The sequence below is a fragment of the Cyprinus carpio genome, chromosome B1 (assembly GCF_018340385.1).
Source record: "Cyprinus carpio isolate SPL01 chromosome B1, ASM1834038v1, whole genome shotgun sequence".
Classification (NCBI taxonomy): domain Eukaryota; kingdom Metazoa; phylum Chordata; class Actinopteri; order Cypriniformes; family Cyprinidae; genus Cyprinus; species Cyprinus carpio.
The window spans coordinates 35,418,659-35,436,182 of record NC_056597.1 but is presented as its reverse complement, the minus strand read 5'-3'; the positions used below and the strand labels follow the sequence as shown (position 1 = coordinate 35,436,182).

The 17,524-nt window shown below is 35.1% G+C and overlaps 1 protein-coding gene across 1 annotated transcript; it reads left to right on the top strand.

Moving 5' to 3' along the window:
• The first annotated feature begins 659 nt into the window (after positions 1-659).
• Positions 660-16,153, top strand: LOC109072811 (adhesion G protein-coupled receptor E3-like). Its single transcript, XM_042716082.1, has 7 exons — positions 660-764; positions 7,129-7,206; positions 7,350-7,539; positions 14,790-14,906; positions 15,061-15,242; positions 15,339-15,737; positions 15,815-16,153. The coding sequence occupies exons 1-7, from the start codon at positions 660-662 to the stop codon at positions 16,049-16,051; spliced, it is 1,308 nt and encodes a 435-aa protein (XP_042572016.1). The 3' UTR covers positions 16,052-16,153.
• Positions 16,154-17,524: the final 1,371 nt, after the last annotated feature.

The following is a 17,524-nucleotide window of genomic DNA, read 5'->3' as shown; positions in this document are numbered from 1 at the left end:
TGGGGACTTGGGATTTGACTTGAGACTCGTTTGTGACTTGAAAGGAATGACTTGGTTCCTCCTCTGGTGAAATCAGCTGCTTAGCTCATTGGTGGAGCAAAAATATGTCAGGACTTTTACTCTTTGGCCCCTGGACTACCCACCTCTGGTCAAAATAACCCAACCGCTGGGTCAAAACAACCCAACTGCTGGGTTGGTCCCCTTTTTACCCAGCGCTGGGTTATATTTAACCCAGCATTTTTTAGAGTGAGTTAGCATTGCTACAAGAACCATGTTTTTTTGTTTTTTCGTAATAAAATTATGGTTTGAGCTGAGAGAGGGCGCGGGCGCAGATGTGGAAGTCACATGTGCTTCGCCTGTCTACTCTGTTCAGCGTAAAACGCATTTTTTATAATTATGTTCATGTTTATATTTTATTTACGTATACGGTATGTATATGTTAATATTAATATAGAACGAAAGGGTTTTTTTTTTTTTTTTTTTTGAGCAACTGGGATAGTGCCTCCCTGGAATTTGGTCCCCTAAGCAAACTACGTACTCTGCGTTTAGAGAGCAGCAGTACTTCTTCTGAGTTAAACACACATAAACAACTCCTGAGAACAAAAGAAGTGGATGACGTGCATTACAGGCACCCTCTTATACTTCCGGAAATTCCGCTAATGACGACACGGGCTGTGCGGGCCAATGATTTGGAGTGCTCACATGTGCTTCAGACACCAGTCGTGCTGATGACATTCCCCAAAGTGTACCCTAGGGAATGCAGTGTTGAGTTCCCTTGAAGGGGAACACAAAAAGGAACAAAAGATAAACTATAATTTCCAGTAATGGACAGTAAAAAGTTCAGAAATTAATGGTATGCAATTTATGACAGTGAACTGATGATCTTTTTTTTTTTTTCACGTGTCTCGCCTTTGGTAACAACTATTCAAAATGTACAAGTGACAGGAAAAAAGACACTGAAATCTTCAATGAACATCAGAAAAGCAGCATGCACATTTTTGGTTAAAAATGAAAGACCATCAACAGACACTTAAAATGATATCACCATTCAAATCAGCAGCAAAAGTCAAATTTAGTTATTTAGTTTATAATAAGAGTTATGTCGTCCATGGTTGGCAGTAATAGTAGCTTGATTAGGTCCACAGACAACCACAAATGAAGAAACAATAAGTTGCGATATGGAAATAATTGTGCAGGGCTTTCACTGTGAAAACTGAGCTTGATACTAAAGTGTAAATGTAAATGCATGGGACGTGAGCCAAACTACATAATCAAATTACACTTCAATGCATTTTTCCCAAAGATGGTTTCCATCATTTTAGGTAGTTCTTATCAGGCTGATGTATGTTACAGTGCTACCATTCATTTTGAAAACAGCTGTCGAAAAAGCAAAAATTAAGGTATCATTCAATAAACTTAATGTCTAATGTTTTTAAGTTTGATATAAGGTGCCAAACTATGCTTGCTGGAAGCAGTGACGTCAAATGACACGTCTCGCTGAAGACAGGGTTGAACGATCTGCCACGAGTTCACAGGCCGAATTTCTGACTTTAAACATTATTAAACATTATTTTAAACATTATTTCCAAGGAGGAGGTGGGAAAAATTGGATTTTCGAATTGTATATAACACATCTATCCTGGGGTGCTTTGGCTTCACTTTTTTTATAGTGGAAGGAAGTGGAGACACTACGTCCAGTTTCTTACAGTCTGTGATTATAACATCCAGAGTCTATATACATTCTAAATAATAGATTGTGCAACATGGAGAGATTAATTGGTAGGCATAATAATGGAACTTTTTGAGATTTTGGTGATCAAAGAGGGCTCAGCTTTTTAGTGATTATAAAGGGAGCACTCTTTGCACGTTTTCTAGGCTATAATACATTTAGAAAGATTTGTTTTTTGCCACATACACTGCAAAGTCTCAGGAAGGACATCAGCATATTTATATAGGATTTATTCTCGATCAGTGATTGACAGTGATAACAATAGCTATGTAAATCTATGTTAAAATGTGCATTTCAGAAGCATCACGGAACCGGGTCTGGTCATGAGTGTGAGCAAAGACAGTTTTCACTCTTTTCTTCTCTGTGTCAGTGGTTCCCATGAAATGCATTCGAGCATAAGACTCTGCAGGTTTACTTTCTGATATCATCTAATAAACCAAATGTAGCTGATTACACTTTACATTATTATACAAAGCAAATGACATGCAATGATATGCCTGAAATAATACTTTATTATTCTATGTTTGTTGCACAAATATCTAAATATGCTAATAATATAATCATTTAAATAAATGTTACTTTAATTATAAAAATAGTATATTAATAATATATTATATTAATTATTATTATTATTATTTTTCACTGGATACTTTTTTTTACTCAAGTATCTATTACGATTATTACTTTTACTTGAGTTATTATTTATAGAAGTACTCATACTTTTGGATATTCTGCCAACATCTGTTCTTTATTAATAACTTAAAACACTACATATATATTGTGAAAATTTTATTATTTTCCTCAGTATTTCCACCATGTAATGCACATCACTTGAAAACAGCTTTCTGCAGAAAAAAAAAAAAAAAAAAAAAAAAACAGAGACAATTTGAACACTATTGTTGTACAGCTTATCAAAGTTAATAAAATAATAGTTTTTCTTGTTGCACTAGCCAAAAGTGCTTGTTCATTTTGAAACATTTCACTGGGTACTTTTGCTTTTGCCACAGAGACCTTTTAAGTCCTAGAAATGCATCTATTTATGGCTGTATGATAATCTGTGCAGCTTTCACTGGGAGGAACTGTAGTATAAACGGGAGTGTAAATTGGAGCTGATAATAATAATAATAAATAATCAAAGTCTTTTTTTAGGAGAGAGAAAAATTATTGGGAGAGGACAAAACATTTTTTAGATAAAAAATCATGGACACATTAATCATTTATTTTTAATCTGTGCTTTAATAATTTTGCACAAATGACATCTATATCATTTGCTGTTTTGTTTTAATATTGACTTCATGTTGATTTCTGTCATTGCAGTTAGAGATATAACGCTGCCGGAAGAATGCAACGTAAGTTGAGTTTCTGAAATTGAAGTTTTAGAGTTGGACTCACAGCTTCTACACTGTAAAAAGTGATACTCAATATTTACTCAATAAAATTGTGGCAACAGATTACAAGCAATATTATTAATCAAATTTAACACATTAGAATGAATTAGAATTAATCAAATGAGATGCTTACAAGCAATCATTCAAAATGAGTAAAATAACATGAAAAAAATAAGTAAAATGTATACAAAAATATTGGTTTTGTTAGACAAAAAACGAGAAGCACCTGGCTGCAGCCTGCATATAGAGGAGGGGTTGCACATGTTAACCCGCCCCATACCTACTCTGATTGGTTCGATCGTCTTTCATAGGCATACATGATAGGAGATGTGTGCGTAGTTGGTGTACACTGTTAAAATATTCACTTAATAAAATTGTGGCAACAGATTACAAGCAATGTTATTAATTCAATTTAACACATAAAAACAAAACACTATGCTAATGAATACTATGTTATGCATACCAGGCCAGTAGTTGGCGATTAAGAAACACAGCGCAAAAATGTAATTCACAAATTCATGTTTTTGTTGCTTACATGGAGATGATACAGGCATCATGTTCAAAAGCTTATGTTTTCAAGCCCCCAAAACAGAGTTATTTAAGACATCTGATGTTAACAAACAGAATCACTGAAGGAGAATAATCTACATTTTGGTTACCATTACGGTGGTCAGTGTTTGCTTTAGTTGGGCTCTTGACCCTTAAACTTTTAAACAATTTTGTTGGTTTCTGTAATTGTGATACAGCGGTTAGAGAAGCCAATAAAGAATAAGATAAGGTGGCTTTATGTGTTTTGACATCATTTGATCAGGATTTCTGAGTTGGTTGTGTCTTTTCAACAACAGACATCCTTTGGCTGTACAGTATAAGGTCTGGTATTTTCAGCATAATCAGAGAGATTCTTAGAAGCATTTCTGATCAAAACATTAAAATAAAAATTCATTCATTTAGGCACACAGACATCAAGAATCAGGCTGAGAACCTCAACAATGGTGACCGTAACAAAGCATGTTGCACTGCATTCTGGGTGCCACCAATCAAAACTCATTTATGGCTCCCATCTATGGAATTACATTTGCTTCTATAAAAATGAACGAAACTTTATAAAACTGAATGTAACTTTTTCAGAAACTATCAAAAATATGCCATTACAAAAGAAGAAAAACACAAAGAAAATGAAAAAAATGAACTCAGTCGCACAAATTTAACAGGCTCTTCAAATATGCTTCATTCTTTGTTAATGTTTTTCAAAGAATCGTTTTCGCTAATCGTGGATTCTGAATGCATTGCCACAGATTTGGCTTACGCTTCCCAGTTTTTCGTTTGGTGTTTTGACACAAACCTCTCGTGGGGGCGGGCTTAACAGTGATCTACTCTGATTGGATAGTGAGCTTTTGATGGACAGGAGCTCTCTGACCGGGAAGTACAGACTTCACTCAGTGGCGTGCATATTGGAAAGCTCTCGCGGTGATTTGTATTACTAAATATGTAAATAATATTTGGGCTTCGACTGTCTCAGTCTGTAAAGATGAGCTCTTGTCCTTCAAGGCAGCTTGAAGTAAGCTTGTGTTACTGAATGACAATAATAACCCGCAACGAACTGCTGCACACTGTAACATGAATAAAACTTGTATCGATGTTATTGGTAACTTCAGTAACACAAGCTTACTTCAAGCTGCCTTGAAGGACAAGTGGAGGAGGAAGATGATGCCGCTCCGTGTCTCTCCTGAGAGCTCATCTTTACAGACTGAGACGATTGAAGGTCAAATATTATTTACATACTTAGTAATACAAGGCACAATGTATTGCATACAAATCACCGCGAGAGCTTTTTTTTCTTTTTCTTTTTTCATTAATGCACAGAACAAAAACATACAAAAGTATAAACATACATCACATAATATCAACCACAAAAAAAGAAAGGAAAAAAAAACAATAAAGAATAAAATAGAACTAAAGAAAAAGAGGGCCAAAATCTAAACAAAATTACACAAGGAGATCAAAGGCAGAGCAAATTCTAACAGTCACTATAGTCTTGTCTTATTAGTAGATACTGAGATTACATTCAAATAGTTTTCCATTTCTTTTAGCAAAACAGAGAAGACAGGTTTACAGTTGGAGAATTTGCATTTGTGAATGTGAAATTTGTTTAGGAAAAAATTTAAATGAATAACAAAACTGATATTTTCGTTTGTGGGGTCAGAGTCATAATACCCAAATATAATGTTTTACATATGTACTGAGAAGCCTGGCAAAATCTTACACTTGACAAACACACCAATATCGTCCCAGAGTGTAGTGACATGACCAAAATAAGTGTATAGTTTCTTCAGAACTCGAACAAAAAGAGCTTGTAAAATCAATGTCAGATTTAAATCTTTGTATAAACTTCTTTACATGGTAGAACCTGTGTATGAGCTTAAAATACATTTCTTTCACTTTGTCTGTGAAAAAGATTTTTTTGTGGTAGAGACCAGATTTAATCACCGCGAGAGCTTTCCAATATGCGCGCCACTGAGTGGCATCTGTACTTCCCGGTCAGAGAGCACCTGTCCATCAAAAGCTCATTATCCAATCAGAGTAGATCACTGTTAAGCCTGCCCCCACGAGAGGTTTGTGTCAAAACACCAAACGAAAAACTGGGAAGCGTAAGCGAAATCTGTGGCAATGCATTCAGAATCCACGATTAGCGAAAACTAATCTTTGAAAAACATTAACAAAGAATGAACCATATTTGAAGAGCCTGTTAAATTTGTGCGACTGAGTTCATTTTTTTTCATTTTCGTTGTGTTTTTCTTCTTTTGTAATGGCATATTTTTGATAGTTCTGAAAAAGTTACGTTCAGTTTTATAAAGTTACGTTCATTTTTATTGAACCAAATGTAATTCCATACCCATCATGCTTTGCGGCATGAATAAATTATGAGATGAATTGTGTTAGATTTATTCTTAATATTTTATTTTCTTTTTACTTTTTTATGCAATTTTTAGTAGCTTGTTTTGTGATGCTTACAGTTCATCTGTTAATCTGAATATGCTGTTTGTCACCATTCTTGAGATTCATACGCTGGTTCTTGATGTCACTGTGTTCCTAAAAAGTTTCCCTTTCCCACTACACATTTTTTCTTAATCAGAATTCTTAAACTCTGGATTTTACAGAAAATTTAGGGTCTTCTATATTGAATGTTAATTTAACTCAGAGAACAAGCTCTATTTATAACACTCAGTCCAAACAATGATTATGTAAAATCATAACCAACACCACCTGATCATCTTTACTCTTAGCATGTCTAGCTGTTATAATTCAGTTCCAACAGCCATACAAAATGTAATGTTAAAAAGTCAAGGGTCAAGAGGTGACATATAGGTCACCTCTACAAGGGTCAAGGGTCACTATAATGGTAACCCTATAAATTTACCCTTTTCTGTTTGTGAACTTTAGGGTTCTTCAATAACTGTTTTGGGGGACTGAAGACACAAACTTCTGAACATGATGCCTGTATCATATCTATGTAAGCAACAAAAATGTGAATTTGTAAAAAAGTTGACGTCATGTCCATGCATATAATGTTTTCATAGGGTGTTTTATGATCTCCAACTACTGACCTGGCATGTATAACATAGTATTCTTTAGCATATATATTTTTTTTTTTTCAATGAAATCAATATTTTTGTGTAAATTCTACTTAATTTTTTCATGTTCTACTCATTTTGAATGTTTGCTTGTAAGCATCTAATTTGATTATTTCTAATTAATTCTAACGTGTTAAATTTAATTAATAATATTGGACGTAAAATTTTAAACAATTTTATTGAGTAAATAAAGTGAATAATTTTTTACAGACAGCATGAGATGTGCATTGGCAGATATTTGAAATATGAATGTTCTTTTCTATTTATTGTTGATGGTTACATGCACAAACTTACATTTGTTTGCTATTGATATTGCAAAACATTATTAAAACCACAGAGTGTGTTTAATTTACTGTATAAAACTCGGTTGTGATTTCAGAATCAGACCCCTGGAGGATGTTTTCAAAATCGTTTTGAACAGATCAAGAACATCACAGCTAAAGTGCTTCCTTTGAATGTAAGTCCTCAGGAGAACATTTATAAATTAATAAAATCAAATTTAGATAATATATGACAGACATAGCAGTGCTGTCTGGCTGTCTTGACATTTACATGAACAGTAACTGTATTGAACTGCATTTTTTCTGATCAATAAATTAGACTGTGACAAACATTTTGACTGTGGCCTTCAACGCTTCAGAGAAGATTGTAGAGTCATCATCATCAGCAAGCCAAGCTGAACTAGCCTCCTATGGAAACTGTGTGTTAAAAACTAGTGAGAAACTCATTTCTACATTAGTGAAGCCAACAGTCACAAGTGACAGAGTCAGTTTTACTCTTCCTGCTGTAGGTAAGTGGAAACACAATTATTGTTGATAATGAAACTTAGATTATATATGATGTCAGTGACTTTATTTAGTCTAGAGAGCAGCGGTGGGACAGACAGCAACACATGCAGCTACAGTAACTTGGGGTGACCAAATGTGCCATTTTCCCAGGACATGCCCTGGCCAGGATTTCTATGTTGCCTAAAATATCCAGCATTTGGCTTTGGTTTCCTGTTTTCATACTTAATGAAGGTAATGATCGTGGATTAAAAAAAAAAAAAAAAAAAAAAAAAAAAACGTGGATATTTTAGGCAATATAGAAATCCTGGCCAGGACGTGTCCTGGGAAAATGGCACGTTTGGTCACCCTACAGTAACTAATTAATTGTGTCATAAACTTATAAAAGAGCAGGAAACACTGCCTGCATTTTTTGTTACAGATGTCAAAGGTCAGCATTTTGATGCAAATTCATCTTTCATATGGTAGAAGCTTATCATATTAGATGGCGACATGGGCAGGTAGTTTTATGACAAACCATGAAAAAAATTTACTACAAAATTAAACACAGGTTCCCTTACAGTGAGAAGTTCATGGTTTGTGGAGACCACATTGTGTTTTTTGAATATTTTCTGTTTTTTGAATATTTTGAATATTGAGCACAAAGCAATCAACAGTTGCAAGAAACACAGCAAAATCCCTGGTGTTAAATTAACATGGCTCTATTTTTATATGGGAACAACCAGCAGTGTGTTAAAAGTAACACTGAAGCAGTATTGAAGTTAATGTGGTAATTAAGTGATTAATTGAGTGATGATTGTGCATTAGTGATGAACACCTGCTGTTAACAAGCAGAATCACTGAAAGAAAGAAAAAAACTCAAGAACTATGTTAAACACAAGATCCACAACTATCCCCTTATAACTACAACTGACTTCCAACCACAGCCTTAGGCCGGGCTTACATGTGATTTTAGCAATGTTTTGTTAAATACCAACTCTCACTGCACGAGTAAATCGCATGTGATGTCAAGCCAAAGCACAGGATTTATGTGCTCGCCTCACACTATGGTTCTTTTAGATTCGTATTGTTGGTTTTATGATTTGATATTGTATTGTGAAAAATGGTCCATGTACCTTCGTATAATTCGTTTTTTTTTTTTTTATTAAAACAAAACAAAAAATCAAGAATTTGGCTTAATTTTTTGTTTTTATGTTCAGGGACAGAAAAAGAATAAACAACTTGAATATTGGATCACTACATGTGGGCGGGAATGAAACGCCCATCTCTGGTCAACCAAACATTACAACATAATAAGAGTCCTATGCTTCTACAGATTCTTAACGTGATTAATTCTACTACATTGTATCTCTTTCTCTTCATCAGATAGTCAGTGATGTGTCTCCCAAAAGCTCATAAAAACGATTGTACTACTGATCTTAATATTACGGTCTGTTTCTCAAACGCATCGTAACTTAAGTAGCACTTGAAATTAATCATAGATCTATGAGTGCTCTGGAGTAATAATAAAGCCCTAAGTGCATCATAAGAACAGATTTATGCGGTTACCTGCAGGACAGTCGGCAGATTACACCTTTAACTTTATTCAAGTGCAATGTGATTACAATATAATGATTTGATTGTACTTTTATTTTTATAAATGAAATCATTAAAAAGGGCAGAAAATAATAGCAATACATCTAAATTGAATGATTGAACAAAAAAAACTAATAAAATAAGTAACGTAGGAAACATGCTTCAAAGACTGGGGGAAAAAAAATCTGTCAAAGACTTGCTGACGTACACGAAATACAGCCATGTATTGGATCTGGAAATAACGTCTCTCTCTCTCTCTCTCTCTCTCTCTCTCTCTCTCCCTCTCTCTTTCTCTTTCTATTATTATTATTTTTATTATTATTATGTAAAGTATAATATTATAGACTACACCATAATAATATAATATAATTGTTATTATATCTTAGTTGTCTGGAACACAGCATTATTAGGTTAACATTTAAATAAACGAGCGTGTACTACAATTACGAGCCATTCTATAAGGTGACATTTCAGTACTTGACAAACGGATAGCGACTCCTAAGTAGCATTTAAGGCACAGCTATGTGCTATTGTTAAGTGCATTTTTGGGAAACGCACGTGAAACAATAGCGAACAACCGTAAAATGACTCGTAGAAAATGCTCTTAAGGTCTTAGATCAATCGTTATGGAGAAAGCCCAGATTAACGAATGGCTTGACACAAACCGTACAGAGGCAGAGCCTACAGAGCTTTCTTTTGTGTATGCATAAATTCTGCAACCTAACAGTGAAACATTTAGTTTATCTCATAAATATTAATTTACTTCGTACCTGCACTCACAACTACCTATACATCTTTGGCACACCTTTGTGCACTGCAGCGCGGGGAGAATGTATTAGACAAGCACAGACCACTATTAATTTATGCGAACATAGGTACTTTTAGACAATATGCTGAGTTTATTTAATTAATATTGGGTGTTGGCCAGCTAACTGATAGAATGACCACATGTGTGACTGACTCCCTGTAGGTGCATAGAGTGGTGTATCGTTCCTTGAATCAGTCTTTGAAAGACCCATTTTTATAGACAACAATTCACTGACCAATTATTATAGACTGCCACTTGATTTTATTTCTGAATTAATGAAGCATTTTGAACGAATAGATTGAATAAAAGGCTCCTTTATTAACACAATGAAATACCGCCACCTAGTGGTGATATTACATTCATAATTCAAGTTTCATTTTCATTTCATTTCAAATAATTTCATTTTGTTCACATTTCTGTATTAAAAATGTTGTATAAAACATTAATCTTATTTCTTTATACATTTGTAATTGCTATGTAAATGCACGTACAGCCGTCTGATCAGCATTAAACTGTAAATACATCTAAAAGCATCTTCAGATGCAGGTTCTATATCTCTGGATACTGATTTAATTGGTAACAGCCTATTGTCACATTATTCAATTTTTTTGAAGTAAGAATTTAACATTAAAGATGACATACAAAAGGTAAAAGGTAAAAAAAAAAAAAAAACTGTAAACAAAACCTGAAAATCAGGTGCCTCTTATGGGAAAGTTAATTTTTGACACTGATCTCTGGTTTATTGTTCGAAGTGTTATTTCAGGGTTGGGATATGTTCTTATAACTCAAATGAGTTTACCTTCATGACGTCGAATTCCCATTTCACTAAATTCAATCACTGAAACAAGCGCTCTGACGAACAAATAGTCCCATGCCAGTGGGATAACAACATATGATTTCCGAAATATGTATAAAGTGCTCTATGAATAAAACTCAAAATAGAAAAAAGAATAGATGTGCTAATTTCTTTTCATATGTCATATTATTTAAGTTCCTCTATAGTCCACAATGCAGCATATTGTCTAAAACAAAAGTTATGACTACATGTTCACATAAATTCATAGCGGTCTGCGCTTCGCTATAGGCTGCTACATTCTCCCTGCTTCAGGTCGCTCAGCTTTGCCAGACAGATTTTGATAGGTGGATACTAATAAACAGGCGGTGTTCCAAAGGACCAAATGGCTCTGCCTCGGTACGGTTTGTGTCAAGCTATTCTTAAAAATGGCTGTTTGATGAAGAGAATGAGATAAAATGTAGTAGAAATAAACCCGTTAAAGGGGGGCTACAATGATGTTTCATGTATTCAGAGTTGTTCACAGTGTTAAAGAGATGGACCGTAGAAGGACTCTTATGTTTAGGACTCTTATTATGTTGTAATGTTTGGTCGACCAATCAGCGGAGAGGGGCGTTTTAATTTCCCGCCCACATGTAGAGATCGAATATTCAAGTTGTTTATTCATTTTCTGTCCCTGAACGTAAAAACGAAAAAAAAAAAAAATAAGCTAAATTCTTTATTTTTCGTTTTGTTTGGACAAATTAAAAACGAAAAATGTGCAGTTTTTAAATTTTTCATATTTCAATATTAAATCAAAAAACTAATTATACGAAGGTACACGGACCACACTATACGGCCCAATTGTCAAGCTGCGTTTTGACTGCTCACACTATAACTGAAACAGTGTAACCTCCATTGCTTCAATCCAAATCACATGCCATGTCACCATGGTTTCATTTCTGTTTTCATGCAGATGCAGTGAAGGGAAAAAACACTGAGTTTAGTCGGTTCCACTCTAAAAAATGCTGGGTTAAATATAACCCAGCGCTGGGTTAAAAAGGTTGGGTTGTTTTGACCCAGTGGTTGGCAGAGGTATAAAGTCCAGGGGTCAGAAAGTAAAAGTCCTGCTATATCTTTATTCCACCCATGAACTCAGCAAGCTGTTTTAAACAGAGGAGAACCAAGACATTCCTTTCAAATCACAAGCAAGTCTCAAATTAAATCCCAAGTCCTCAAAGAGTTAAAGTTAATTAGATAATTAAGTGATTAATTAAATGATGATTGCACATTAGTGATGAACATCTACTGTTAACAATCAACATCATTGAAGAAAAGTGAAACACAAGAACTATAACTGACTTCAGCCACAGCCTTAGATGAAAGCAACTGATTTTTTTGTTTTGTTTTTTAACACACACAAGATGCCACCATAACTGTGGTCAAGGTTTGCTTTAATTAGTCTCTTGACCCTTTTAATGATTCAAAGTAGTCTGTTTCTAAGTGGTTGCAATATTGTTTCACAGCAAACATTTGTGCATTGCTGAGTCAAGAGCTTGAAGTAGCAGAGTAGCTTGCAATTTCTGCGAATAACTCATGATGAGTGAACATCATAAAGTGGTCTCTCTCTTTGGTTTATTAACTGACATTCAGATACTGTAGAGCTGCAAAAAAAAAAAAAAAAGGCTATTAAACAAATGTCACATTAATGTGTCAATATTGAACAAAAATAAACAAGATTTATTGGCTCAGGCTTTTAGACATGAACACTTATCATACGATCCTCAACAGTGGTGACAATATTTTTTCATACTGCAGTGCATGATCGGAGTTTTTACTATGGTGTTACCCAGCATGCATTGCATCATGAAGCATTTTGTTGATTGTCACCATTGTTGAGATTCCTATACTGGTTCTTGATGTCTGAGTGTGTCTAAGTAGCATAGTAGTTAAAGAATTTGTTGTGTATATTTTATTTTATTTTATTATATTATATTATATATTAGCTGTTTATATATGATTAAATAAACCTCACGAGTTGGTCTGGTTTCACTCAGAGTGACTTTGTTTCATCTGTAACGTTTAGGTTTTACACTAAGAACTCTGTGAAACTACAGCGAAGTGTGTTGTTCTAAGAAATATAGTGAATGAACACACACACACACACACACACACACACACACACACACACACACACACACACACACACACACACATATATATATATATATATATATATATATATATATATATATATATGTATGTATATATATATATATATGTTCATTCACTATATTTCTATATAGTTTCTATATTCTATATTCACTATAATATAGTGAATGAAACACACACAAACACACACACACACACACACACATATATATATATATATATATATATATATATATATATGTATGTATATATATATATATATATGTTCATTCACTATATTTCTTAGAACAACACACTTCGCTGTAGTTTCACAGAGTTCTTAGTGTAAAACCTAAACGTTATAGATGAAATAAAGTCATTCTGAGTGAAATCAGACCAGCTCGTGAGGTTTATTTCATCATATATAAACAGCTAATATTTCATCCTTGTACAACACCACATGTAGAGAGAGTCAAGGGTCAAGAGTCCAACTGAAGCAAACACTGATCTCCATGATGGTTGCAGCATTTTAACCATTAAAACATCAACATCTGATCTTCTGTAATTCTCAATAACAGCAGGTGTTCATCACTAAAGCACAATCATCATTTAAATAGACACTTAATTATCTCATTAACTTTTAACTTTTTGACTTGCGATTTGACTTGAGACTCGTTTGTGACTTGAAAGAAATGACTTGGTTCCTCCTCTGGAGAAACCAGCTGCTAAGCTCATGGGTGGAGCAAAAATATGTCTAGACTTTTACTTTTTGGCCCCTGGACTACCCACCTCTGGTCAAAATAACCCAGCATTTTTTTAGAGTGTAGTTCCGCTTCAACTGTGTGATACCCTTATTAGGGGTGTCCAAAATTTCTGACATGTCAGAAATTCATCCGATCGTCCGATTGCTGATCAGGAGAGGCTTATCACCTCTCGTCACCCCCTGTACACTACACTTCAAAAGACACAAGACAGAGCTGAAATTTGTCTTGACTTAAAAAAAAGTTGCACAAGTCAGAATTCGGCTCATAATTGGACGCAAATCATACAGTGTATGCCCGGCCTAACAGGGGTGCGTAACACTTGCTAGTCATGGCTGTTTCTCCAACACAGTCGCATCTCCATCGTTTGAACCACATTAGTTCAACAATAAAGGGCCATTGTTAATGACGTCACATGCATGTGGTTGAGTAATAACTTCTGCTAATGAATTGATTTGATATCTCTGAGATGCTGACATAGTGTTCAACATGGTACCTGATGACTAATTTACTATTTTTGGTCCTTGTCATTTTGCTTTTTTTGATGTTTGATTCATTGCGGGTTCCCTCTTACATCATACTCCAGGGTTCCCTTAGGCTTTTATGCACATGTGTACTCTTAAAAAATGGCTCTTATTGAGGATGCTTAGAAATATATATATTAAAACGTGTATATATTTAGATTGTACTGCATGTTAGCTTGCGTATTGTGCCCAAGAACATAATTTAAGTCCATATGTCTTCTGGTTGTTGACTTTAAAAAGGTAAGAGTCAAGAGCCCAACTAAAGCAAACACTGACCACTATAATGGTGACATAAAAAATGTGATTTTTGTCTTTGTTGATTCTGCTTGTTAACATCAGGTCTCGTCAATAATGGTCAATCATCACTCAGTTAATCACTTAATTATATCATTAACTTTAACTCCGCTTCAGTGTTAATTTAACACTCCTATTTTAACACTTTCACACTCTTGAGTGTGGTCTCACATGTACTCCCAGCAGAGTTAATTTCACTCTGGATTTTTTGCTGTGTATATATATAGAGTTAATTTCACTCTGGATTTTTTGCTATATATATATATATATATATATGTATATATATATATATATATATATAAATGAAAGTTCACTTACATCATTTACATACAATTAAATAGCATGTAACTGCTTGTTTGTCCTTAATCAGAGGGTCAAGTCTTCATGGTTGGACCACAGGTCACCTTAAATAAAATCCCTCGACTTGACACGACAAATTCTTCTGTGGACATCGATCTCATTGGGATATCCAAGAACAACACTGAAAGTATGTCAAATGTTTTAGTTTGATTTAAAAAATGTGGGAAGAAACATTATACCATTACCACTAAACCACATTTACTTACTTTTTGGTTGCTGTTGTTATTGTAGCATAGGCTATAGTATTAATGTAAGTTTCTTTTTCTGTTTCTGTCACACAGGATCAGCTGCTGTGGCTTTCATGAGTTACGTCACGATGGAGAATCTACTGAAGCCAGACTTTTTTAACACATCAAATGGCACAATTAAAACCATGATGTCCACTGTGATCTCAGTTACTCTTCCCAAAACCACCAACACTAAACTCACCAAACCAGTCAACTTCACCTTCAGACACATCAGAGTGAGACACTGAAATGTGTTTGTCCAACCTGACAACTGATGAACATCTGAAAACAACTACTATTCAGTGTTCTGATATTTTCTTCATCTTTTTCAGGAGTTTGATCCCAATGGTTCCCTGTCCTGTGTGTACTGGAATAACAGAGAGTGGATTGTAGATGGTTGTTCTGTTTTAAGAACTAACAGCAGCTACACTGTGTGTTCCTGTGTTCATCTGTCTACATTCGCTCTCATCATGCAAACCAGCCGTCAGTCAGAGGTACAGAACAGAACTGACATGTTTTCTCAGAGTGACTCACTGCTGGATCTGTTGAATTTGGTGTGTGTGATCGTGGGGCTGGTGTTCTTCAGTTTGGCCCTGTTGACCTTTGCCCTTTGTCAGTGGAGTCCTTTAGTGAATAATGTGGCTCGAATCAACATCTGCATCAGTCTTCTGCTGGCTCACCTTCTGTTCCTGCTCACACAGCAGTTCCTGAGCCTCATACTGAGTCAGCAGGTGAGAATAATGAAGGAGCCCTACAGCTCAGCACAGCATCACTGAGAATCATCATAACCATCTCTCATGATCTCCAGGTGTTGTGTGCCGCGATCGCAGGCCTTCTGCACTTCCTCTTTCTCTCCGGCTTTGTGTGGATGTTCATTGAAGGTGTGCTGCTCTTCATCTGTGTGAAGAACCTATCACAGATCAGCTCTAAAAAGAGGGCAGTGCTTAGCAGTGGATTCCTGTGTGTGATTGGATATGTGGTTGCTCTGGTTGTGGTGTGTGTGTCTGTCGGTCTGGTTCCTGAAGGCTACGGCAACGAACAGTGAGTGATCTGATAAAATATAGACACAGGCTGTATCAGTGTTACGCACAAGATTAAAATCTGCAATATTTCACCAGTCAACACCTGAAATAGTATTTCTGACAAATTTATTCAGTTATTATATTGATTTTTCTCTAAACAGCTGCTGGATTAAACTGGATAAAGGCTTCATCTGGAGTTTTCTGGGTCCTGTTTGTGTCATACTAGCAGTAAACACCTTTCTCATTTCTCATGACTTTTATTTATATTAAAAAGAAAACAGGGTGATTAATTACTCTTGTACTTTGCAGCCAAACACAATTCTCTTCATCAACATCGTCATCAGTCTGAACTCAGCTTTCAAAAATCTCAATGCTGAAGTTTCACAGATTAAGCAAACCAAGTAACATTATTATTTAATCACTCTATAGAAAAACCAAATAGTCAATAAAGACACATTAACAGTCATTATTTCTCTGTTTCTCTGCAGGATTATGGTATTCAAAACACTGGCTCAGTTTGTGGTTCTTGGTTGCCCTTGGATTCTGGGTTTCTTCACTAATGACAGTAAGGTGCTGGAGATCCTCTTCCTGATCTTGAACTCCCAGCAGGGAACCTTCATCTTCCTGATCTACTGTGTCCTCAATAATAAGGTCAGACACCACTCAGTTAACATGTGTAATTTGGATGTTTTCACTGAGGTCTTGTTCTTATTTTGGTGATCTGTAACTAAATTTAAACTGACCAAAATGGAGACTTTGGAAAACAATTGTGTGGCTGCTCACATTCACTCTGCGTATCCTTGACGACCGTGTTTTGACAATTTAGAGCCACCGTACAAGTGAACAATAAAATCCAGAATGGCGACTGTCAAGTTGATCCACTTCGTCTCGGAGCACAAAGCCCTGTAAAGATCCTTGCACACTGAGTTCACAGACATTGGTGGTCTTTTTTTAATATGTGGCTCTAGTATGGCGGGCAAAGCGTCAAGCTGAGCCACTGACATCCTGAAGTAAACTTTGAATCGCCCGCGATAATCCCTCTGCTCATTAATACCTTGCTCTCTATATTTTGGGATTGAATGGACCCAATATTTTCTTTTCTTTTTCTCTTTTTAAGAAGCAAGAGGACAACAAAATCATCCTCACTGCTTGAAGACTCCATTTATTACTGTTTTGCAAATTTTTTCGCTACGGATTGATGAATATACATCGGACTCAGTGTGCAAGGTTTCTGTGCAGGACAAATTTTTAGGATAACGAATACGAAAAAGTAGATCCGAAAATTTTGGACTCAGGAAGGAAATGGAAGAGTAAAGGAAATTACACACTGTGATGGAATGTTCAAATTAATTAAAACTATTCAAACTCCAACTGTTAAAAATTAAAATTTAAAATGACAGAGAATGCCTTTGGTCTCCAAGCTTTTAAAACTACTTCAAAATTTTAGGCTCTGTTTTCTAAAGATAGCATCAGAGTTTAAAATCTTTTTTTTTTCC